A 26,982-nucleotide genomic window follows, 5' to 3' on the forward strand; every position below is an offset into this window, starting at 1 on the left:
TTTTACAAAGCTTCCCCTGCAGAAACCCAGTCTGAGACAGGTGGATCTGCTTGCCCAATACCATAACACACATGTTTTTGTTTGAATGTTCAGGTCTACATTCAGTAGCAGGGCCATCATGCTTGCTTCTGTCATTCAGAAATTGCTAACAAATAGCCTAAGTGGCCCTCCAAACATTACTAACCGACCCCTAGGAGTGGACTATCCTTAGACGGAGGTGATGAGATGTCTATCTAGGTTGAGGGGACAGAGAAAAGACTGGCCCTTCTTTAGCTAAGGCGTACAATCCAAAAGCGGGAATGTTTGCAAGAAATGTGCTCAGATAAATGCCCGGACAAGAAACATGACTGGACTGTGAGCATGAGTGGAAGGATATCTGCTTTAATGCTCCTACTTCGATGCTCAGAAACAATGTCAAATAAGGTTATAAATATTTAATTAAGGATGTCCAGTTATTAACTGAGCCTCCTGTTTTATCAGCGGTCAACTGGTTTCAGTGGGTTATTTTATCTATTTTATCCCATTGAAATAATTGTATAAGAATGCCACCCAGCTGGTTACTGAGGAACTCATTATCTGAGACAAAGTGGCCCCAGCCTTTGAACCCTGAAATTAAGACGAGGAATAAAGTTCTGTTTTGGTCGGAATGGTACTTGGGTGGTATCAAGGTAATTGGTGATCTACTTGTGATCTGCTTGTGGATGGGAAGTGAATTAGCCAATTGAGAATGAGAGCGGTCTGCTTTGTTGCACTTTTGGTGATTTTTCATATAAGAGGGCCGTAGATCCTGGTAAGTGATTTGAGGAGAGTGACTCAGAGATTGTATTAGGAATAATGCATCAGAAGGGCATTTGGCTTCTAAAATGTATAAACTACTTATCGGGGCCAGAGAAGTGGATAAGCCTTTATTAGAGAGCTTGTCTAAGAGACTACATGAAGGGATGACTGAGGAATGGTGGATGAGAATTCGTGGTAATGTATCCCTCTCTTTGTTACATTTGGAAGAGACGGATAGGCAGATTCAAATCTTACATAGAGTGTATTGGACACCTGAACGACTGTATAAGCATAGGCTCATTGATTCAGACACCTGTTGGGGTTGCACATATTTGACTGTGACTTTAGAACACATGTTATGGCAGTGCACAGGAGCGAGGTTCTTTTGGAGTGATTTAATTGTGATTTTAACTGAGTTTTGAGGAAGTCTTGGGATTTTGACTTTGAGACCTTGGTTTTGGGTGAAGATTCTCTGTTGAAGGATCTATCCAGGCCACAACTGTGATGGTTGTCCAAGCAGCCCTAACAGCCAGGAAGTTGATTCTTAGAGGTTGGAAGTCTACAACCCGTCCGACGGTGGTGGCATAAAGGAGATGCGCGGGGTGTCCTTGATGGTTCGGGTGATATATCTGATGCAGAAGAAGACTAAACTGTTTAGAGCCATTTGGGAAAGGATCTCAATGCTGCATTGATGCAGGAGATTGAATGTTACCTTAGGGAGGGGAGAAGGTGTGTAGCAAAGGGTTGGGGGCCAATTGGAATATGTTTTTGTGGATTTGTTGGAAATCTTCTTGTTACAATGTAAACATTTTTTCAAAAGCTCCTCTTTTTGTGTTTAAATCTATCCATGGTCTTGCTCCAACTACTTCCTTACTTCATCTCACAGTAATCTCCGTCCCAGTATCTCTGCAGCTTAGCAGTCCCCCAGCTGCACCTGCACTGCCTCATGCTTTAGTTTCTTTTCTCTACTTGCCCCCCTACTCTGGAATGTTCCCCCAGCCATCAATGCCTTTTTAACAGTGTTAATGTCCAAAACGAGAGTACAACCTCCCCGCTAGTATTTGAAGCTTTCACACCATCTCCCCACCTTCCAATCCCAATTGACCACCAAACCTACCTATCTTGCTTTCATGTCACAGGATAATGTAATGTAAATTATAGTTATGTGAATACTAGCCCAAGGTTCTTCTTGTTAGAATATTAATGTGTTATCCTCCTGTCCCTAGTATATATACCCATGGTTCCTCTTCATCACCCAAACTATCCCATCCAGTCCAACAATGCATCTTGTAAAGGCACCCAACCCAGGGACTGCCTCCACCTTCTGTTACTATTTACTCTGTATGCTTTTCTGTTTGAAATGACTACCTGATACTTAATAAAGACAAATAATAAAAAATATAATTAGCATATAACCAAACAGTATAATGTTACATGCAATAACTTAATGTGAGCGCAACGATAATATTGAGCAAAGGCATTAAGGCCCAAATCATCCACCACCAAGACATCGAGCATTAAACTGCTTAAATCAACTGAGGCACTCCAATGAGCATTAATGCCTCACAGATTTAGATTACACAATAATGCTTCATTATAAATAATAATAAAATAATTTGGCATTTTTATAGCGCCACAAACCCTCAGGTATCTGAGCGCTGCTTATTATTACCCACAGTGTGTGGCGCTCATTTATCGACCTCGGAAGGATGAAAGGCTGAGTTTGGCCCTGCCGGGATTCGAACCTGCGTTAGCAGGCTCTGCACGGATGTCAAAGGGAGTGCTCTACTTGCTGTGCCACTTGACCAGTGTAATGAATCCATTATGCAGGACTGCCATGGTTTTTGGAGGATAAAATGTCAAAGGGCTAGCCATGTGACTCTCCTATGCACCCTCAATTTTATGACCAGCACTTGTTGTAGCCTTCAGTGCTGGAATCCATGCTGCGGACATGCCGTGGTTGTTGGACGGCGGTAGGCGCAAAGACCAGTTGTGTGAGCCCTCTAACCATACCCTCTGTCACCTCCTACGTACTAGTTTTCACTTTCATAAGGGCACCAGACAAAGATGCTCCGTATGACCTACGTAATTTAATCTGGCAAAGGAACCATTGGCAATAGTCGTACCATCTCAAGAAGATATTAAGGGAGTTAAGTGTGGTGGTCAGCAGATGAAGGTAATGAGAATGAATTTGGATATGATTATGAAGGTGAAGGGCGCCTGTAAGAGATGGGAAGCTAAATGCCCCCATTTTACTTTGTAGGAGGAAAGAAATCAATGCTATCAAAATGTGCATCTTGCTGAAGTGACTTTATATATTGCAGGCTTCACAACGTCCCCTAATAAATAAGGAACTGCAACAATTGTTTTAAATATTTGCAAGATTTTAGGGGGTGAAGGTAAAGGAGCTTAGATTCCCTTGCATATACTGAGACAAGGGGTTTATTTGGAAGGGTTTGGGTTTTCTGATTTCGAAAGATATCACCAGGCTTTCATAAATAGGGATTCACACTAGTGATTAAAAAATGACACCACAAAATAAATATTTAATGGGATGGTTGGGCGTAGAATCTACAACAGTCACTAATTTTCCTTTTTGTGCAAAATCTACGATAGATAAAATGTGTGACAATAAAAAAGATCCTCCTGTGTGGCACATACTCTATCTACGTGGGGAGATGTTTAACGGACTTGCGTTTACCCCAGGGGCTACGTATGGATAACCTGCTGCAGGATAATGCCATCCTAATCCTGGATAATAGGAAATTAAATTCAATGGATTAGGTCAAGGTTGGGATCATGCGATTTAGAGATGTTTGGACCAGAGGCACTGTTCTCCCATTTGAAGAGCAGAGACAACGGTTTAAGATTAAGAAAAATTAACATTGTCCATATGATAAAGTCAGGGATTTACTCGACCAAGCGAATAGTTAGACTTCAAGAGCATTTGTGGGGGCTTGTGGATTACAAAGAATAATTTGCAAATCTTTGACCTTAGCCTCAAGTTTACAAAATGTTCTGATCCCGGAAGACAGAAGCTGTCAGGTGATATTAAAGGTCACAGAAGAACAGTCGGATTGAGCTCCAGTCATCTATTAACAGTTGGAAAAAGTGTGTAGATATTTTGTAAGATACACACAGCAGAAAATGTACTTTGGTATTTAAGGGAAACCTGCAAGTATGTTTGAATTAGGACTGTGTGAACCTGAGCTATCTTGGGCTTGTAAATTAAACAGACACACGTTAGGACATATGATGTGGGAGGGTCCTTCAGTGACCTCTTACTGGGTTGACTTTTTAAATACATTTAAGATGTTGTTTGGGGCGATCTGTCGCCAGAGATTCCCCCAAGGCTGTCTTGTTTGTTTCCTATGGGGTATTTCACATGACTCCTTCTAAAGTGCAATCACTATTGAAAGGGTTTGTGTTTGCAAACAATTACAAATCTCAAAAGTTTGGAAAACGTCACAGAAACCAACAATAGAGAAATGGAAATGGAACCAGTATATGATCACTCTTTAAAAGAAAAAATACAAATGAGGAACTGTGGACACCCTTTATTGTCATTTATGCATGAATTTGAAGTACATTTTTATCAAAATCTTGTTTAATTTAAAATTTTGTAGGTGAACTATTAAATGAATGTCACCTTTACTGATTGTATTATGTAATTCCCTCTTTTCTCTGTTTTCTTCTTTCTGCTTTCTTGTACAAATAATAAAAGAAGTGAAGTATAAAAACGGGTTTTACCTTTTGTAATCAAGCATGTTTTCCAAATGGAAACATTTGCATAGAAAGTGGGGAGTAACATTCTCAACTTTCCTATTCAGACTTACCTTTCTCCATATTCCATCGCTCATGTTCGGTCCCCACTTGGTAAGAACCATTTTTCCATTCTCATTGCTCATCTGAACCTCCAAATGCTTTTCACGAAGTGCCAAAACAAACCAGTTGCCTTCCCCGCCAATGTCGCCATAAAAAATAACGCCTTCAGAATCAAAGGTCCGTAAATCAAAAGAGGATAAATAACTGTAAGGACAAAATAAGAACACATTCTTGAAAGAAATGCAGGAAAAATGTCAAAACTACAATTGAACTATGCAGCTTGAAAACAAGCTGTAGACATTCACATAATTATTTTATTCATACCACACTTCTTAAAATTAAAAAGCTTTATGAGACAATTGTGTACTGCATTTTTAAAATGTTGTGAAGCCTGTTGCAATATGCTCATTTGATTTAGCTCAAATTAAAAGAAGGTTGGGAACGGATTAAAGCAAATCTACCTCTTGTCGATACTGGTCTTGACTTTATGGCATTGTTGCAATAAAGTTCTTTCTTTCATCATTCTCATCTGTCCTTAGAATTTTTTAATGCGTTGTGATAAAGTACCTCCAACTGTATTTGTAGAGGATATTGAAAGTTCCCAGGGAGCTCCTGTGACCAAACAAAGGATGAAGGTCGAAGGCTGAGTTCCTTTATAAAGTCTGAGAAATCAGAGGGGACTTGCAATATCCTGTTTTTCGTATATTAAGGGTTATTTATAATACATGGCCACAGAGTGTCAACGCTTTTAATAGCTAGCCTCTTGCTTAATCTAATGTAAGAGATCTTCCAATTGCTGACTCACATACTCAATGTACACTATGGATTAAAAGAAAAACCTAATATGCAGATTCTAATGTGCTACAGAAAAATAGTTCAAGCAGTTTAATGACATGCATCTAAAAATGTTTTGTGCTTTGAAATAAGTAATAACCTGCAGATAGATTCTCGCTCTCGTGTGTTTAATTCCACAGTGCACAAAATAAACATACCACTCTGAACAGTTCCTTATCAAAGAATGGCTGTAAAGTATCACGGAAAGCTATTTTACAAAAGAGGAATTAGAAAAGCATGTTATGGCTCTAGTAAAATGCTGCAGTGACAAATTGAATTCTGCTCTGTGCTGGCTCAAGCAGGAGGCATTGTGAAGTCACGTAATAACTGATTACAACCAGCCAGACTGCTGGTGAAATATGTAGTTCCATCAGTGAAGTAATTGATGAAGTCATTCAAGATGTCATCTGTTTTGAAATTTGTGAAGTCAAGAGCAGTGCATGTATAAAATCAGGAAGTGTGTGATTTTAACCAGTCAGTCAGCCAAAAATAGATTTATTTCAGCATAACGCCAGAAAACACAACAACAACAAAAAATCCCAAAATATAAATATGATATACATTCATCAAAGATACACTTAAGGGTACAATCCATCAATATAAATAAATACAATGCAAATTCATCAATAATACACTTAGCCTTCAAAACATACTCATGTAAACGTTTTGGGAAGAAAAAGTTCTGTTTTTACCATATCTTACTTGACATATACAAACATTCACCTGTCTTGACTTTAGGCATACGATACAATACCATTAGCCATTTTACGCACAATAGCCAAAAACATCTTTAAAAAAATTGGCAGATCCTCCAAAGTGATACATCATCAACAGTATGGTAGCAGAAAGTCAAAGCCTAATGTACAGTGCGGATATAAACATTTCTAACCATAACTAATGCATTTCAGTGAAGTTTAGATTTTGATTTGTATCAATAGAATCCCCTTAAATAATCTTTTTCTGGGAGTTTGTAAGATTAATTTATTTATTTTTATTCAGGAGGAACAATGCTCTTTTGATCACAAAAGAGCATGCACTAGATAAGAAATCTGATTTGACAGGGAAGCAGTGAGCTTCATACAATGGGGTGAATTTGAGGGACATTCTGATCAGGTTGTGGAGGGGAGTAAATGGAACAGTCACCGGGGACAATACATAAGTGGACATACATAGATTAAGGACAACCAACATTAGACATTTTTAAGTGCAGGTAGGCGGTTACTGCCAGCTGTGCTCAGGACGTGACCATGATGAGTGAAGTGCTAGACTGGAGGCAGAGGAGGTGAGAGACAGAGGCAGGTTAGAGGCAAGAGAAAAATGTTAGCGAGCAGGCAGATGAGAGTTAGGTTAAGAGGGTAACTCAGAGGCGAGGAGGTTTTGAACAAATCTGTGAAGACTGTTTCTCGGATGTCAGGGGGAAGAGAATTCCATCCAAGCAGAGCAAGAAGAGAGAAAGAGCGGAAGCGAGAGGAAGCACATGGAGGGCGAGGAGCCACAAGGGTAGTCGATGAGGCAGAGCGGAGATTAGGAGAAGGCTTATAGAGTTGGAAAGAGGAGGATAGATACAGTGGTGCCCTACCATGGATATATTTGTTAACCAGGAGAAGAAATGTAAATCTGGCCCTGTTTTGCATTATCAGCTATCCAGCCTGGTGATGGTACGAGGAAGTAGGTGTGAAGTCAGGGAGTTCAAAGAGAGTCCTGGTAGTGGTAGCCAAAGTTATTGATCTTGTTGAGAGGACAGAAAGCACATTTGGTGAGACCAAAGATGATGCTGGCACGGTAGTCCAGTCTAGAGAAGACAAGAGTTAAGAGATGTTTGACAGTGTTGAAAGGAAGGAGGTGCCTGATTTTCATTAATATTTAGGCGGTAGAGGCTTGCTGCTGTTCCAGTTTTGGAGATGAAAGTAGAGAAGGTGTGAGAAGGGTCTAGCTGAAGAAGAGTAGAGGAGAGTGTCAAATGGGAACTGGATAGGCAGAGGTTGAGATGCGAGCAAGCTTTTGGCAGGGAAGAAGAGTACCTCTATTTTGGTAGCGTTTAACATCAGAGAATGCAAAGCCATCCAATATTTAATGGCAGAGAGACAGCTGTAAATTTTGATAGAGGGATCAGAGGAGAGTTCAGGAATAGAGAATAAGATTAGGTGTTGTCCGCAAAGAGTTGGTATGAGAACCCAAATGAGGACATAAGTGGCCCAACAGCAAAAGTATAAAGTGTAAAGAGGAGCGGACCCAAGACAGAGAGTTGTGGAACGCCAATGGTTAGAGGAGTGAGTTGAGAGGTGTTGTTGCGCCAGGAGATAGAAAATTGGCAAGGTGCAAGGCAGGATTCAATCCAGGCAAGGGTTTGATCACGAATCCCAAGAAGAAAGACAGTATTATGGAGATCTGAGGGATTGACAGTGTCAAAAGCAGCAGTCAGGTCAAGGAGAATCAGGATAGAGGATAGATTTGAGTGCTTAGCAGAGGCGATGAAGTTGGACACATTCATGAGAGCAGCTTCCATGGAGTGATAGTGCAGCCATGCCCTGGCACAGAAACTTCACCTGCAGCGCATGATAGCCATGGACTGCATCCATACCCACAATGCACTGTGACAGTTGGCCACGTCCAAGTCAGAGTGAACCAACTTACAGTGTGTTCACGTCAGTGCCTGTGGGTACTGTACCTATTGCAGCATGCTCTGCAATATCAATTTTTTTAATTAGTACCACCATACCACTGCTTGGCAGCAGGGCCATTTAGCTGGCCGGGGAGGCAAGAAGGGGTATTGGGGAAGAGGGAATGTGTGTGTGTATGTCTGTCAGTATGTATGTGTGGTGGGGTGCATGTGTGTTTGTATGCATGTTAGTAGAGTTGGAAAAGGGAGGGTGGGGCAGGTCAGGAGTCTGGGGTTGGCCCCGTGCTGAACAAACTCCAGGCCGAGTGGGGAGGATAGCGGTGGAGAAAAACAGGTTTGAGGGTTGTCCCCCACATTAGGAGAGGGCTAGGGAAGGGGTCCTTAATGGGAATGATGTATCCCCACAGTGCTGAAACCAGGCCATGTGCAACCGGGTGACTATGAAAACGGCCTGCAGGGACACATCATAGATCCAAAAATACTATGTGTACTGTAATAGCATAATTGGTTAATGGTGCATTCTAAAGCTGCGCCGATTTATTTTATACTTACGTTTGAACATTTTACGAGTGCTAGAGTACACTGGAGCATGGAACAGGATACCAAGGGAAAAACACATGTGTAGATTATGTAATATGTAAATTGAAACATCAAGACACATTCTCACTGGCTGCAAAGGATTGCTTCTCCAGTATAAAAAGGGTTGTGCCAATTATCACAGCGTAGATCTCGGGTAACTTACCAACCAATTTTGGTCTACAATATATTCGGGGAATGGTTTTACTGCGATGTTCGCGGACAACGGCAGCTGTCTGCAAATCCAACATGGTGGGCATTTCCAAAAATCTGATGCACTTCACACTTTTCACCATCCAATCAATGGGTGCGTCCGATGTCCACAGACATCACGTCATGCTCTTGGCCAGTCGGAGGACCATCCAGGGACCAAACAGGGAAGTGAGTCCGCGGACCGAACCCAGATATCACCATATTTTTTTTACCTACATTTGGCCTGTTTTAAAAAAAACTACTGGATGGATTTACACTTTACAAAAGCACGCTTCCGGGACCAAACCGCCGCTCCTGCTGCAAGTTTGGTCAAAATCTGTACAGCCATTTGGGCTGTAGACATAAGCATATTTTGTTTTCCATTGTCACAGATGCAAAAAACTGAAATTTTGGGACCCTCTGCAACTTTGCCACTCCTTGATGAAACCTCACCAAACTTGCCAGAAAAATTCAGACGGGGCCATATACTTTATTTGCGAGGTTTGGTAAGGATTCGTCCGGGGGTTGCAAAGTTATAAGCCGCCCAAAAAGTGCTCTTCCTATGGGTTGAGCAATTTAACCATAAATACAGAGCCGCTACTCCAGGCCCTGTAAAATGTGAAAAATGATGTTTTTATTAAGATGAGAATCTCTCCTGTGTGATGAATTACTGTTATGAATGGACTCATTTTAACAATTTAGCAATTTTTACTTGATTGCAATTTTTGTGCTTTATATCTTGTAAATTAATGTTTTCTTATGAGTGCAAAAGGCAAGAAATTTGCCACATGCACCTTAATAATAAAAAAATAAAAAATAAAATAGCACATTTTAAGATCAACCACTTCAACCAATCAATTTACATTTTGGAGAAAAAGATATTTCCATAAAGTCAAAAGATGATTTCAGAAGTCTGCTGCAGACACGTTATCCTCAAGATAGTTTATTATGTTCTGTGTAAGTCTCTTCCTCAACAGGATTTTAACCCAGTGTCAGATGTTGTACCCATTTTATGCTTTCAGATGCAACACTTAACATCATTAAAATTACAATTGATTGAACATGTTTTACAGAAATAGGCTTTAATGTTCAATACTACCCGAAACGTGAATTTCAAGTATAATCAAAGAGCACGAGTGAAAATGTGAAAGCCATGTATTCTGCAAAAAAAACGATTCAGAAATTTTAAAAATATAAAAGTGAAGCCCACGGTAAGTTGGATGTGAATATCTGCTACAAGATCTTTGATCGTATCAATAAATCAGGACAGTCTGAAGGTGAAAAATTGGTTCCCTGTCATATTTTCAATTTGTGTAGGTCGCCTAACAAAAAGGACAGTTTTTTTCCAGCTGATTTTAGGCATGCTACAAAAAGCTAAAAAACAAACATTGTTTCGCCTCTACCTCGTCTTGTGGGATTTGATCGAAATCAGGGAGTTTTACCCCCGATTCCCCCTTCCTTCAGCCCCCGCTACCTCCCACCCCACCCAAGACTCCACCGTAAACAAAAATGCACACAAACCAGAACACGCAACACACACACAAACACGAACACGCACCACACAAACACTTAGCTGTTCTTCCCCGATGGCACTTCCGGGTCCTGGTGTGCCTGTCAGCCCCTGCACGCACCATTTGCGGCAGGGGCGTGATAGTGTGATTTAGAAAGGCCGCTCTGTGCAGTCATAAAGCAGTCTTTCTAAATCAGTCTTTTTTTAATCCTTTTTTTAAAATCGATGTTTTAACTTAAGACTGAAAAATCACCAAACTAATCAATGTTTGAGTTGCATTACCAGTATGCATGTGTGGTGCGTGAAATGTGCCCCCGTCTAAGATCTTTCTCAATTTTACTCTTTGGTAGCTTATGAGGAAGGTTATTGAGCTGTGCCCATCTGATTTGACTGATTTTGATTTTTGATTTTTGAAAAATGTATAAAACAGACTAAAATAATGGCGCAGATGACATCCCAAAAACCAGTTACCAGAATTGTATAGATACCCTGTATCCCATCCTTTGAGCCAAAAGGTTCCCAGCAGGCACAAAAGATGGTTAAATCTTATTTAAACAGGGAAGTTTTTAGGGCCTTACGGAACTTGGAAAGTAAGTTGAGGGTCCTAATTTCCCTAGGTATACTATTTCAGAGTCTAGGGCCAAACACTGCCAATCTTCTGTCTCCTCTTGATACAAATGTGGATGGAGGAATAACCAAAAGATCTTGGTCCCTTGAACATAGCCATCTGGAAGGCTGGCATTGATTGATCTTATCCTTCAAATAGGCTGGTGCTAGATTGTTCAAACACTTAAATACCAGACATGCCACCTTAAACTTAATGCAGTCCTCATCCACTAACCAGTGAAGTAATCCGCGTGAGGGAGAGACATGAGAGGTTTTGCTCAGCCCACAGATCTGCCTAACTGCTGCATTCTGGGCCTTTTTGAGCCTATATAGTTGTTTTTTTGGAATACCCATCAATTGGCTATTACAGTAGTCCAAATGGGCATTTGTAAGTGCTCCTACCACTAGAGCATGATCCTCTTCTGGAATATACGGAAGAATCTACCGAAGAAGTCTCAGGTAGTAGTACATTGCTTTCACCTCGGCTCCAACCTGGCTTTCACAGCCAAGTTGTCCTGCCAGATGCAGCCAAGGTTTTTTTTACTTTAACAGCAAATTTAGGTTCTACTCCCAGTAGATTGGGAATAGGATGTTTTTTCATGGTCGTAATGGGATGTTCAGGTCCAAACAGGATAAACACTGTTTTTGCAGAATTAAATTGGAGCTGATTGGATTCCATCCACTCAATAATCTGGAGGAATTCACTGATCCTAGTAAAAGTTTCTTCGACATTATCAATTGTGATGAAAATCTGAGTGTCATCTGCATGGGATTGGAAGCTCATTCCATAACGTCTCAGGATTTCCATTAGAAATTGAAGATACAGATTTAAAAAAAGCAGCGATAACGAAGACCCCTGTGGGACGCCACATCCCATATTACTGGGGTCTGAACTAAAGCCTCCCAGTCTAACACACTGTTGATGATTCTCCAAAAAACAGCTAAACCACTGGATAGCGTGCTCCGATACACTACCGACCGACCTCAGCCGGTCTAGAAGGATAGCATGATTAACTGTATCGAAGGCGGCTGAAAGATCAAGCATCACCAAAAGTGAAAGTTTGCCCTGATCAGCCACCCTCAACAGATCATCATAGACCATCAGCAGAGCCGTCTCCGTACCGAACTTTGGACGAAACCCTGACTGTAAAGAATCTAAAAGAGACTCTTCTTTAACAAAAGCCTGCAGTTGTTGAGTCACCACTTTTTCCAGAACCTTCCGTGGCCAATGAAGGCCAGCGATGGGGCAATAGTTCTGGATGACCAAAGGGTCCCGATTAGGTTTTTTTAATAGAGGTGTTAATATGGTATATTTAAGCATCTGAGGTACTGACCGTTGATCTAAAGATTTATTAACAAAGGTGGTAATAAATGGGGCAATTTCCTCAGCCATACGCTTAGCTAGCAATGCAGGAAGTGGAAACAATGAGTCATTGGTCGGTTTCAGAGTTTTTATCAGTGAACATATCTTGTCCTCAGACACTTGATGGAAATTAAACTGATTTAGAGGCTCAATGTCTCTAACTTGGTCCTGTCCAACAGGACCTTGGTCAGTATTCAGGATCTGCACAAGTTGGTTGATTGATTTAGTAATGCAATCGCTTGTTGCAATTTCTATCCCTATTTTCATAAACGTTTTTTAAACTTGTAAATGTAGGTGAATCATGAAACGGCAGACCATTTGGTGGGTTAGGGATAGTACAAATTGGCCTTCTCACTACCATTTACACTCTACCCGTAAAAAGATAGTGCTATGGTTAATGTGATCGGATGTTCCTCAACAGTGGAATGTGTCATAGTCACGGGTTGGCTAAACAAGCCATGCCAACCAGCATTTATGGCAACACCAAATTTGACTATGCAAAGACACTGTTGGGGTACTAAAATGTATTGAGAATGTGTTAACATAAATGTCAGCTAAGGTGGGAAAGAGGAGAAACACAGCAGTGCATCCAGCTGTAACCTTGGTATTTAGTGGTAAATGGGGATACTTAATCGTATGTACACTAAATGGGTTGTGGGATTTTCCCTCCATCGTTCTTTGAGCAGCCTAGTATCCCTCTGGGTTCCACCTAGTGTGGAGCCCCAATCTCAGTGGCTGGCAGGTTATTTAATGAGGCGATATAACCCTTTGTAGTGGGCCGACCCAGTCGGTAATGACGCACCGCCCAAGTTAAGGGCCCGAGCGAAGTTAAGGGCACCACACTGCAAAGTAAATCTTTTTGTTAAGTTACACACACCCTTAGCACCCTCGAATAAACTACATGGGTGCTAATCAGTGGGGCCGGGGGGCAGGAAATGGAAGGCGATAAGGGAAACGAAGGGGGCGCTGGCCAGCAGCATTCAGGCTGCTCCGAAAGCAGGCTTATACCAGATCATTCCTGATTGACAAATTTAATGATTGACCAGCAACCCATTACAGGGAAGGTAACATTATAATGCTGCTTCTTCTCTCTTTGAGGAGCGGGGGACCCTCAATGAAGGAGCCTAAGCGCCGTTATCCAAGAACATCTAGGTACACAAACATATTCAGAAACATCACTAATAAACATGGACGACAATAAAATAAAGACCACACCAGAACTTCCATACAGTTTGTATATTTCTCCTAAGGGCTCTCCAACAAAACATTAACACAAGGCATCTTGAGATACATGATATTTTTGGAGATGGGCCATTGATCACTGAATTACATATTATCTTAGACTTTCGGGGAAGGTTAAATGATTTATTAAATTACAAACACAATGAGGGCAATGTTCCAAGGAGTACTATATCGTTCCATTGGTACCATTACATTGATGGATTGTCATCATTTTTTTTTAGAAGTGGGTCAAGCGTTCCATACCGACTTGCCTTGTTTTAACATATGCCCTCTTACCAGTTATTACCGCATTATCGCTTGATCCTTGAAAAATAGCAAATTTGAAGCAAATGGACAGTGCACTGATGGAAAGATATGCAAGTGCGGCAATGTAAATGCATAGCACGTTTATTAAGTTCCCTTTCCATTTGCAGCCACCCCATTTTGGATTATGACTACTTCACCTTCTTAAAATGATGCCTGCGCCCTAGTGGTTTGCCCTGTTTTAGTCTTTAGCATCCTACTGCATTCTGGCCGATGCCAATGGCAATAATTCCCTCAATGGCAGGCCGTTTTAGGTGTTAATATCCTGCCTTTGTTAAAGACATTCACGGGTTTGCAGGCAAATTAATTGAGGTAGTAGGCTGTTACATGATTACAGGTAGCGTGACAGTAATGTATTTCGATCCTCCTTTAGCACACCAAGGTGCTCTTGGTACCAGGAAGCCCCATACCCCCACTATGTGAAGTGTTTAATGGAAGAGGCTATCTAACATATTCAAGAACCCCTCCATGTGTGCAGGGTAAGCATGATTCTTAGACTAGTGGCCTAGTACTGCGCAATCCCTATCTGGTAGCTTAGGTATGAAAAGAACTAATGCACACAATCCTTTGCTTGTTTGAGGGAGTGTTAGATTTGAACTTCATGTTCTGGAGGTACGCCATTGAAGTTGTTGAACCTTATACAAGTGGTCAGAAATACTTGCTGGTAGTTGTGTGCCACTGGTATTGGTATTGCCCCAGGAATGCGACAGGTGGGTAGAGGGTGAGAATATCGGACCTCAGCGATAGAATCAATTTATGGATGAATTATATATAAAAAATGCATATAATTCATCCAAAGATTGATTCTATCGCAGTCTTTAATGTGATGACGGTGCGTCACTCACGTCAACTGAATGAAGTAAAGCACAACATGCGAGAGGTTGCCATGTACAGAACCCGCAATCATCGACATGTCTAAACCTGTTTACTTAAAGTTAGTGACCATGCTGAGGTCCGTTGGCCTTTGTGCATATACATATATGTTTTTCCAAAATGGCCTCCTATAGATCCTCGCCCATCTTTCCCTTGATTGACTTTTTGGAGTCTGTAGGGACTCTCGTTGTGGTGAAAAAATTGGAAATAATGTAATAGATCACAAGAGAGGGTGTCACAGAAGTCATATTAATCTGTCCATTGGTTAAATAAATGAGACGAGGGGTCAGTAGCTTGAGCCAATGTTTGTTCACTGCTCGTTTGTCTGGCATGGAATTTTGGTGAACTAGTTTTTGGGTTCCACCACAGAGGGGCAATCTGGATGGTGAAGGCTGTCTAAATATTGTATTGTAAGATTCATTTGGGAGTTTGGAGCATTAAGTAACTTTTGATCACATTGATGTGTTTGTGATGCACTTTTTTAGATTGATGTGTGGAAGGCTGAAACGGCAGGAGGTTATTGATTTAATAATTGTTATTTTTGTACATTGTTACAGATATTACCAGACGGTACACCACTTGCATACAATTCAGAGTGGACACTTGAAATGTCATCATTGAGTGAACTTAGTAGTAGTTAAAGAATTCCCCTGAATAATGTCCTGAAACAACTAGGAACAGAAACATGTTGGGGCGTAACCCAGCTTTTTCAATGTTTTCTTTGGTTGAGTTTCTTCACATTATATCACTGGGTGTAGTGATGGTGGTTTTTAATTTTAATATGAAGAGTTTTATGTGAATAGACATATGTGAATGTGGTTGTACCACAGTCTTTGTTATATATATGATGTGATTTTTTGTACTAATGAGAATTTTCTAAACATTTGATTGTAGTTTAAAATAAAGGTTATATTTGAACAGAGTGGATTTCTTGTGTATCAACAATATTGAATTAAGCTGGCAAATATGCGGGGGAGTCTTTTGTTGACATGGTTGTAGATTTACCTAGTTTGTTTCCCCCCCATTTTTACTGGGTCCCTTCACGGGTTTATAATAAGAATATTCTATCACCAGGGCTGGAGGTTTATTGGGCCCAGGCCAGCGCTGCTGCTGAACATGGAGTAAAGATATGCGTTCATGCAAACACTACATTCCGGCTGGCACAGAAAACACTTTTTTGAAAACATTTCTATTTTTACCAGGAAGTACACCCATTGCGACCCTACAGCTTGAGCTTGGTATAATACCAATTGAGGATCAAATCGCTCTTAATCCTTTGCTTTATTGGAGCCATGTGAGTCTTTGATCAAATGTAGGGAGTCCTTTATTGACCTGCTAGGATTACAGGGAGTGAGATCCCTTCCCTGGTTCAGGTAGGTCAAGTCCTTCTGCTGACATTAAGACTGGGTGATCTATGGGATACTGCTACAGCTACAGCTATTACAGAGGGGTTCAGACAAAGAATAATTAATGCATTTGAAGATTCGCCCCTAGCAAGGAAAATTGACAAGTGTTTAAGACTCTCAAGAGCACAAACATACTTATCTAATGAGGATGTTTATGGCATAGAGAAGTATCTGACTTGGTATTTAAACCATTTCAAAGGACCCCATATACCCAATTGAGATTGGGAACCTTGCCTGTTGGTGCATTTAATACACAAACACTTTAGTCCAATACTTCAACAGCCAAGTGCCCTTTTTGTCCTGAAGTTGAAGAAACGGTCAAGCACATAGAAATCTAAAACCCTGCCTTCTTAATTATTACATGATGCACAGATTTTATGCGTTCAATCACAATTGGTGGATGTAAGATTTACAGCATCAAGTTATATTGAACCTGCCTGGGCAAGGAGAAAAATAAATACGATTTTTTTATCAGGTTTTAAATTACCCCAGCGATCAAAGGAAGACGTATTTCATGTTATATCGATTCCAACATGTAAATCGTTTATTGCTTTTAATGTCAACTGTGTTTTATGCAAACTTTTATGGTTAACTTAAACCGAATTAAGATACTGACTGACTGTCATGCGTAAATACCAGGCATCATTTAAACATTTGCAAAAACAAGGTGATTTTCACACTACGTTTTGCAAATTATTACAACTGCCTGCGGGTGTCCGAAGAGCCTCTAAATGCTAATTACTTTGTACCTGCTCACCTGCCAAACTGCAAGCTCCAGAATCCACTTGTCAGTGGTGACTGCTGGGCTTAATTGCCCTTTGAACTGCACCACCAGCAGACAAAAAAGAGAGACCCAAGGCGCAGAAGCCATGCTTCAGTAGCGCGTAAGCAATGCTGTCATGCCGTCATCCTCCACAGCGGCGAAGGCTGCACATGACGACACTGAAGAGAAGATTATGGGCAAACAGAGAGGTACTCACAAGGCAGAAATTGAAGCGGTAAGAGTAAGCAATGAATATACTGAGAGAAACTGAAAACATGAATTGAGGCACCCTAGAGGTTGCACTGCTAAGGTTATAAAAGCCCTGGGCTCATTAATGAAGGTTACAGCTACAACAATCAAAATCACTCATTTTTTTCCACCCACGGATGATGTAGCTGCAAACAGAACTGCCCTTTGGAGCTAGATCTGACTACTACGCTTGCTTGTTTGGGAAGCAAGCTCACACAAGGTATTACGCAATCAAGCTGTCCTACTGCTACAAGTGAAATAACATTATCAAACTCTTCAGCGCTGGTACCTGATCTGCCTTTCGGGACTCTATCAATGAAAAACACCCAACTAGTATGGGCAGTTGGCTGGAACCTATATTGATACAAGCTCCCATTAACACCACATCTAAAGGGAATAATGAAGTAACAGTTGACGCCATCGAAATTCATCACTGTGACATTGACTTACTAGACAAAGGCCTACTCTGTACTGTTTTTTCCTTCAAACTCTTCACAAAATGGAGAGGCGTTGTCCCCTGGATCAGACTCCTGTAATACGCAACAGGCCCTTAACGCCTCATTAGTGGAAGTCAAGGGGCATGAAAGCTTCTCATTCACGAAGCAAATGCAGGCTGTAGACTGTCTACTAACTTCCCTGGTTAATATTTGTGAGGAGCTACAATGCACGTCAGTGACGCACGCTTCTTTGTTTAACAACCTTATTGAATGACTACTGTTGAATCGACTGATTACCAATGTTGCTTGTAATTTAGACACAACCCTAACCATAATAACAGACTCTCAAAGTACTGAATTGTCTACACTTTACACTGACAACGCAGGTAATTGTGATCTAGTGACGGACAAGGGTTACTCTGAAGAAGTTGATATGGGGGCAAAGGACACGTTCCAATTGACTCCTCAAAACGATTGTGTGATTGTTAAAATAGCAGACCTATTGCTGAGTCAAATGTAGCAAATCCTCCCCTAATTTGGGGGAAAAAAGAAACTTAAGTGCAAAATAAGCTCAAGAATAGCAAAAACAACGTATGCAAAGAAAAAAATAAGCGCAATAATAAAACACGCTTAATTAACTCGAGCTGGCTGACTACCACATTCATCACCAAGGAAACTGTCCACTTTGATATTGTTCCTTCAGAAGCTAGAAGAGTCTCAGACGAGGATGGTCACAAATGGAATAAAAGGAAGAAACATAAAAAGGAATTCAAATATCCTGTCGTATCTGAACTAATGCTTGACCAGTTATCACTACCAGTAGTAAAATAGCAACAGGATCAAATTACATACAAAACTACATGTATAAAGTCACTGATGGCGCACACCAACCATAATAACCAATACAGAGTGAACAAGCATCCAAAATTATGTAAAGAGGCTAGCTACCACAACTGTCTTAATGACTCTTTTGGAGTTCTAAAACAGCTTTTTTACACGGTTAAACCAGAGCTATCTACACAAACTAAGTCAGCACAAAAGGATACAGCCTACTCAAAAGAAAGTGTTCTCGCAAATTTGTCCACCACAAATCGTTAAGCCTTGACTGATATCTTGAAGCATCACAATAATCCTATACAGACTCACATGGATAAGGCAGATCTGGCCATAAAAATACAGAGTCTCTTTTGCTCTATAAATTCTCATCATCTAAATCGTTCTGCTAGCCTGCAATTATTACACAGTATTTTCCCACTCGTCAGCGTGGTTTTTCAGAAGACATCACAATTGTTGAATTACTTGAAGATTCCTATTCATCAACCTCTACTATACAATTTAATTCAATTACCATTCTAGAATGTATTATGTCTTTTGATACCGTATTGCACAAAAAGGGTTATGATTGTTCCATTATCAAGGTCAAACAAAATCATTGACAGGATGTTGAGTTTAATCAATTACCAAATATAATTATAAGTCCATCAGTATCCACTGTTGTGGTGAAAAATAACTATTTAGAATTAAGGAAATATACTATTCAATCCCTTAATAGGAACAATATTGAACAGATTACAATACCTATGGCTATGCATGGTACTCACAAGGGCAGTGCACAAATTTACTTTGAAGGAACCAGAGGAATTTAGGACCTCCAGTTGTCAGTGAATGCCCATGGTACTAAAACCACAAACATTAAAGAAACCCTAGTCAACTATTTTCCATTATTTCCTGGAACACACAAGGCCACTCGCTCTGTACTGAAGATGATAGACTTTTAGACAACATTTTTAATTACAGCATAGAGGCCTTACAAGAGACTTGGTTGGTGGATAGTCTAGATATTGATGGCAGACAAACTATACAAATACCTGCCACTAAAGGACATATAGGCAGGCCAAAAGGGGGATTGATAATTAGCATATGTAATCTATCGACCATCAAACTACTTGAAACTAACTAAAGATTTGTTTTGGCAGGGGTCATTAGTTAGCAGCAGCAGATGAGTACTTTTTCAACATTACTAGTGATTAACATATATGATCCTCCCATTAGTGGTAAGCCTATGAGGATATTAATAACTCTGAATTGACTATTGGACCATTTGCCTATTACCATTTGTGGTGACTTTAATGCAAGGATTCCAATAGATCATAACTGTTGTATTACTAACATTATCTCGTCTTATCCTGTGCAGCAATACACTGATCCCAAAAGGTTCTTGTTGGGCTAACCTGCTATGTAAAATGGCCAGTGCCCAGGGGACACAGCAGGAAATTATACCAAAGTTGCTGTAAATAGTGCATCTACCATTGATTATGTTTTTGTCAACCACACTGTTATCAGCAACGTTATATCTGGAGGTATTCATTAGACAAGAAATCGATCATTACCATTACTCACTGTACTGTGTTTGGTGACCACTAAGCACAACCTAGATGTAGCTGCCAGCATCACTGTTAATTCAGGATTAAACCTAATCAAATGGAATATGAATAATCTTGACAGAGCCAACCTATTGCAGACCTAATACTGAGCAGGCGTGTTGCTTATTGCGATGTAAATTACTTAACAGATTGGAATACTAATTTGACCATGGATTACATCATGCAATTTGAGGATAACAAGGGGGGTCCTGAGAGACTCTCTGACAGGCATAAATCCTGGTTACAAGAGCCTTACCCAGAGTCTTTAGCTCACTATCTTTCACAATGAAGAAATATCCCAAACATATCAGTCTTTGTCCTGCCCTGGGTCAGTCCAGCACCGAAATGCTAGGTAATTCTCATCTGAACAAGAGTACCAACAGCAACCCCAGACACGTGTTTCGGCCTGGTTGAACCTCATCAGTAGGGTGTAGCTTTGCCTCTCAAAGAATAGTGAGCAAGGGGTCCACGTCTGTATTCCCTAATAACTTAGGGTGAGACACAAAGTTACTTGAAATATGCAGATAACAAGGGGGGTCCTGGGAGACTCTCTGCCAGACATAAGTACTGGTTACAAGAGCCTTACCCAGAGTCTTTAGAACACTATCTTTCACAGAGAAGAAATATCACAAACATATCAGTCTTTGTCCTGCCCTGGGGCAGTCCAGCACCGAAATGCTAGGGAATTCTCCTCTGAACAAGAGTACCAACAGCAACCCCAGAAACGTGTTTCGGTCTGGTTGAACCTCATCAGTAGGGTGTAGCTGTGCCTCTCTAAGAATAGTGAGCAAGGGGTCCACGTCTGGATTCCCCAAGTAACTTAGGGTGAGACCCAAAGTTACTTGAAATATGCAGATAACAAGGGGGGGTCCTGGGAGACTCTCTGCCAGACATAAATCCTGGTTACAAGAGCCTTACCCAGAGTCTTTAGCTCACTATCTTTCACAGAGAAGAAATATCCCAAACATATCAGTCTTTGTCCTGCGCTGGGGCAGTCCAGCACCGAAATGCTAGGCAATTCTCCTCTGAACAAGAGCACCAACAGCAACCCCAGACACGTGTTTCGGTCTGGTTGAACCTCATCAGTAGGGTGTAGCTGTGCCTCTCTAAGAATAGTGAGCAAGGCGTCCACATTTGGATTCCCCTAGTAACTTGGTACTCTTGTTCAGAGGAGAATTGCCTAGCATTTCGGTGCTGGACTGTGATCACAACAGGGCAATGCCAAACAAAAAACTTCAGGAACAAAAAATAAAAAAAATGATTGTGAAACCTAAACTAACAATAAAGCCAAAAAACACAGACCAGCCGAATCCGGCAGAAAAGAATGGACAGCTCACAAACGTGGATTTACCAGAAGGCAAAAGCACAAACAAAAAACAAAAAAAAATAGAGTAAAGCGGAAAATCGAAAAAGACTACTGTAATGAACCACCAGGGTGACCGGCCCTTAATATCCCTCGATCTGCCCACATCTCAGAAACAAGGAAGAACCTCAACTGGCTCTCCGTCGCCCAAAGGATCTCACTGAAAGCACTCACTCTTACATACAAATGTGTTAACCACCAGGCCCCCTCATATCTTGCCTCTCGATTCACTCAACATATACCAACGCGAGTACTCAGATCTGCACAGTCCCACGGTCTTGCAATCCCTAGATTCAAGCTTCACACAGCTGGTGGTGCCAGCTTCCCTGTCCTGGCAGCCAAGCTTTGGAACACTGTACCACTCACCATCAGAACCTTACCGTCATTCAACCTATTCAAACACAAAGCCAAGCTTTGGCTAGTTACATCTCACTGACTCTGACGGACCATCCGGCTTTGCTTTGCTCCGACATTACTGTCCCGCTCATTGCTTTGCTTTGTAAACGTCAATTGTATATTCTGTATATTCTGATCGCAATCTGTTGGTACCAGTGCGATGATTTGTCATACCTGTAACTTTCTGTCAAGATATGCGCCCGGTTGCCTTTGGGCCTGGTCTGCGCTATATAAATAAATAAATAAAGGGTAACTCCCTGAAAGATTTTTTTAAACGACTTGGCAAAAGAAAACTGATGCTGCTGAAGAGATCTCGGGCGCAGAAATTCTGGAGGCAATCCAGGAACTAGCCCCGGTTCCCAAACTGAGAAAACTAGGAATCAACAATGAACCTAGGTCGCAACCGTCCACGTCGCCAGGGAACAACGAGGATGATCCAAACCCAACTGAACTGACTGATCCCATTGCAGTCAACCAAGACGAAAGCAAGGAGGAAAACCCGGCGACTGAAAACCCAGGAGTGCAAACTCAGCACCCATAAACCAGTGTGACCTCGGCCTTACCAGCGCCTTCCTCAGAAAGCAGAGCCCCGGAGTCGCCTCAACCACACACAGCCCAAAATACCCTGTCACCAGCAACAACCCCAAAGCACGGGGAAGAAAGTAAAGGGGGCATGACGGCGACCGAAAGCTCAGGAGCCCAAACCGAGTACCCACAAACCAGCACGACCACTGATTCACCTACGACTTCCTCTGAAACAAGAAGCCCGGTGCCGGTGCAACCACAAACTATCCCATTGAATATGCCATCAGAATCAACCCCTAACCAGTGGATTAAGTCTCCAAACAAAGACCAAGAAGAAGAGTCCCTAAACTTAACAATATTCAACCCGAACGCCCGCAAGACAAAAGGGTTTCCAGAGAAAATAAGACCAGCAAAGCGCCCACAATTCAAAATCAAACAAAGGCCGGACCTCGTCTAACCAAAATCCTTTTCTGCAGACTCCGCAAAACTCTCTTCTATACACACCGGCCAAATCCAGAAGACGTAGCAAGGCCTTCGCGACATCCCAAAAAGAAACGCCCGGCAAAAAAACAGACATGCTAACAATAATGTCGGCCATAACTATAGCCCTTGCACCCTTCTGCAAACTATACAAGTCACTGAGTGAAACTCTAAAAGATCACACAACTCTGCTCGCCATGGCACACACTAAACTGATATCCCTGGAGGGATATATAACAGCTACGGAAAAATTGACCTATAACAAGACCACAGCACCAGAGGAGAACCATCCCAAAGGATATCCTCCTGATCCAACAAGCTCTGAGACCGAAATCATGATAATCAAGAAGACAAAAAACAAAGGTATGCAAACGCAGGAGCTCAGTCAAGTAGCTCCATTGGGCACAGCCCCCCCTTCTAAACTAAAACAGAGCCAGGGCAGCAACTTCACTCTATTTAACATCACTACGAGAATCGCGACAGGCCGGCCCTCTTCCATCCCGGACCCCTTCATCTTCAACTCAAAGTTGTCACGCCCGAAGGGGATAACAGGAGCTGGGGTGCTGGCCTCGGCAAAGTCCCCTTTCAAAAAAGGACAACAAATGGCTAAAAAAAGACCAGAGAACGACCAAATTGTCCTAAAACTCAGTGCTTCTTCAATTCCACCTAAAACGCAGACATTCGCTCAGAGCAGCGGCACAATGCAAGAAAAAAACGCAATAGGGCCAAAACAATTGAATGAACATTTCACCCACAACACTGCACACTCCCCCAATAAACCGTCAACTACCCGAGGAAAAAGAGAATCAGGCACCCGTGGGAAAAGAGAAACGACAATGGAAAGAGTGGGTGACCTCCAAGGAAACAACTTCAAAGCCGAACACCCGATCGTAAAAGAACTAAGGAGCAAAGCAAACATTCCACCGAACGCAACAAAACAATGGGATCAAGAGTGAGAGTAAAACATATACCTTTACAAGATCAAAAAAAGAGAAAACACTTCCGCGGGACAATATTCAAAATGGAACAAACATCTTGGAATAAGGAACACGTAACATTAAACAGAGGATCGATACTGCAAATCTTCAGAAAGACCCACAAACTAAAAGAACTAAGATTGGATGAGCTCTTCTTAGTCGAGCCATACCACACAAATACAAAAGCCAAAGCCTTTATGCATATAAGATCTACTGCACCAAACTTTTCTCTAAAAGCAGCCCAGGACAACCTGTACCATCGGGGCTTCCTGCTTACAAATTGGTCCGACAAGAGCGCCCAGGATACACGGAAGAGAGAAACCACAAGACAATCCTCAGTCAGACGACACTATACGTCAAGTATGGAGAAACAATACACAAACAACGGGCGGCTGAACTCAAACCAAGAAGACATCCTTATCAACACGCCGAGGGAACGATCACCAAAGAAAACGTGCTCTGCAAAAAGCCTTCCGCAAATGACAAAAGGAGAAAAACTAAAGCAGCCGGCTTCTGACAGACGCCTTGAAAACTCTGCCACCGCTCAAGAAAACAAAAACTCAACAATAACCAGGGAAACGGGATTGAACCCATCCAACAAAAATACAGCATTAGAGAACGTGGACAAACATGGCCAAAGGATCAGCTTTGGGCCTGGTTGCCAAAAGCACTCTCAAAAACAACGAAAAAATTGGAATCCGAGGCCTATGAAGTTGGGCACAGCGAGAAGAGAGACGTAGAACTAACAGAACCTGCAGAAATCAATGTAAAAATAGGCTCATGGAACACATGCGGGTTTCAACACCTCACGAGAACAGGAGGAATTAACCTAGGCCAGTTCGACGTTTTAGCTCTACAGGAAACTTGCCTCGTAGAAAAGCCGTCATTGAACGGCTTTGTGTTGGCAATCTCACCAGCAGTGAAAAGCAAGCTAGGTCACCAGTCTTCGTGCATTATATTGGCAGTCCGATCAGGAAGTGGCATTAGCATCTCCGAAACAACTGCATCTTCAAAACACCATCTGGTGGCCATCCTTAACTGGGCCAAGTGGGGAGCAACCAATCAGAAAACACAGCTGAGCAAAATCGCCATCATAGTGGTTTACTGGAACCCCCAAGCAATCTCGATGCAAAGTTCCTCAAAACCATCGAAAAAGAGATCGACCACATCTATGTTGAAAAACAAATCGCTCACATCATTATATGCGGAGACCTCAATGCCAACTGCCAGGAGAAATCCGCTATGGCACAAAAAACCACCAAGAAACGACCAGCGCAGGAAAGAGGCATCCAATGGAACGAAATAATGGTCACACGAGGCTTCTTCAACATGGCTCAAACCTTCCCAAATCCTAAAAGAATTCCAACGTGGGAAAGAATGAAACAAAAGGGGACAATTGATTACATCTTTGCGTCCAAAGAAATGCAGAAGGAGATGACAACATTCGAAGTGATCCAGACTGCCGCAAGCAATCACAATCTCTAGGTAGCCACATGAGGGCAAATAAAATTTCAATGACCTTAGACGTCGAAAGAAACAGGCAAGGCAACCGCCTTAAACTGACGGCAGAAAGAATAGACCAGCTGGCGTCAAAATATGAGCGCACCAGATCAAGTGTAGACTACCAACCGCTCCTAAGTCCGTATAAAGTAACGACGACAAGGAACAGGACGGAAGGGCTGAAAAAAACTCACCATTATGACATACAGGTGGTGGCAAAAAGAGCAGCAATTATACGCCTGAAAAGGCTGGTGAAAAACAGCAACTCAGTAGATCTAAAAAACAAGGAAATACAACGCGTGGATAAAAAACCACGGTGCTATACTGTACCAAAACGTCTCTGAGACAATGTTGAAAAACAGAGACGGGAAAAATGCAAGAGAATTTTGGAAGCTGATGAAACTGTCGGGTGACCCAAACAACAGTCAGCCTACAAATAACGTCAGTGAAGAGAAATAGCAGAAACACTTTGAATCCTTGTTTCAAGCACCATCCAACTCGGAAACTCCTCCAAAAGAAGAGCCGCAATGGTTAGATGTCTCCGATGAAGAGGAAATCGCTGAAATTATACAAAAACTAAAAACTTCAAGAGCTCCAGGACCGATGGGATCACAAACATTGATCTTAAAAACTTACTGAAAAACAGGACGCCGTTTATTAGTAAGGTGTTCAGCAACTGCTTAAACTCTAGATCCATCCCAAGATCCTGGACAACATCGACGGTCGTCCCAATTTACAAAAAAGGTGACAGGTCCGATCCATGCCACTACAGACCAATCGCTCTTTTGGACACAATCGGGAAAATCTATGGGACGTTACTGCTAAAACAAAATTCAAGACTGGTCAAAGACAGCACCATGCGCGGACCCTTTCCAAGTGGGATTCAGAAAAAAACTCTTCATCGACAGTTAACATCATGTTGCTAAGCATAATCAAGAGCAAAACACTTGAAAGTACATCTAGAGCATTTCTGGCATTCATAGACCTATCCCAAGCTTTTGACCTAGTAGACAGAGAGAAATTGTGGGGGAAGCTGAAAGTCTGGAGCTGTCCAGAAAACATCCTTGCACCAATGAAAGCCTTACACAAGGAAACAACAATGAGGGTAAAACTGAATCAACATGGTTTACTGTCGGCAGAAATTCCAACGAACTGAGGAGTGAAACAAGGCAGCCCTCTAGCCCCAGCGCTTTTTACAGCATTCATTGGTGACTTAAAAGACTCAGGGCAAGCTGTCAAAGCATACCCCCAAGAGCTGGTGGTGATCCAGTCCAACGACTGCTATTCGCGGATGATATCACTCTGGTGGACAGAACCGATATCGGATTGCAAAGGCTGTTGAACAGCCTAGCAGAGTATATAGAACAAGCTAATCTGCTGATAAATAAAGCAGAAACAATGGAACGAATGCCGAGAAGATCCAAAATCTTCAACTGGAAATTGGAAAAAGTCAACGTGGAAACAGTCTCAAGTATTAGATATCTGGGAGCAATGATTGGTAGCACAAGCTCAGAGAGGAGCATGCAAAAAGAACTCTGGAGGAAAGTCTGCTCCCTAACCACTCAGGCAAGAGTCCTGGACAAAAGATATGGCCGATTTTCCCTGATACCAACGCTGAAGTTTTACAAAGCGAAAGTGGTACCTGCCCTAACATACGGCGCCAACGCCATGCCTAGCATTCCAACCAACATCTGGCAAAAACTGGAGGGCTTTTTCTGGAAAGCAGTTCTGAACTTGCCAAA

The 26,982-nt window shown here is 41.8% G+C and overlaps 1 protein-coding gene across 1 annotated transcript in view; it reads right to left on the reverse strand.

Annotated features, from left to right (window-relative positions):
* Window positions 1–26,982, reverse strand: part of LOC138491650 (vitamin K-dependent protein S-like) — a 313,966-nt gene that overhangs the window by 194,430 nt on the left and 92,554 nt on the right. The window contains exon 3 of the mRNA XM_069618286.1: window positions 4,614–4,806. Within this exon, the coding sequence (XP_069474387.1) occupies window positions 4,614–4,806 (193 nt within the window). The remainder of the gene's footprint in view (window positions 1–4,613; window positions 4,807–26,982) is intronic.

The sequence above is a fragment of the Ambystoma mexicanum genome, chromosome 10 (genome assembly GCF_040938575.1).
Source record: "Ambystoma mexicanum isolate Mex_15411 chromosome 10, UKY_AmexF1_1, whole genome shotgun sequence".
NCBI lineage: Eukaryota > Metazoa > Chordata > Amphibia > Caudata > Ambystomatidae > Ambystoma > Ambystoma mexicanum.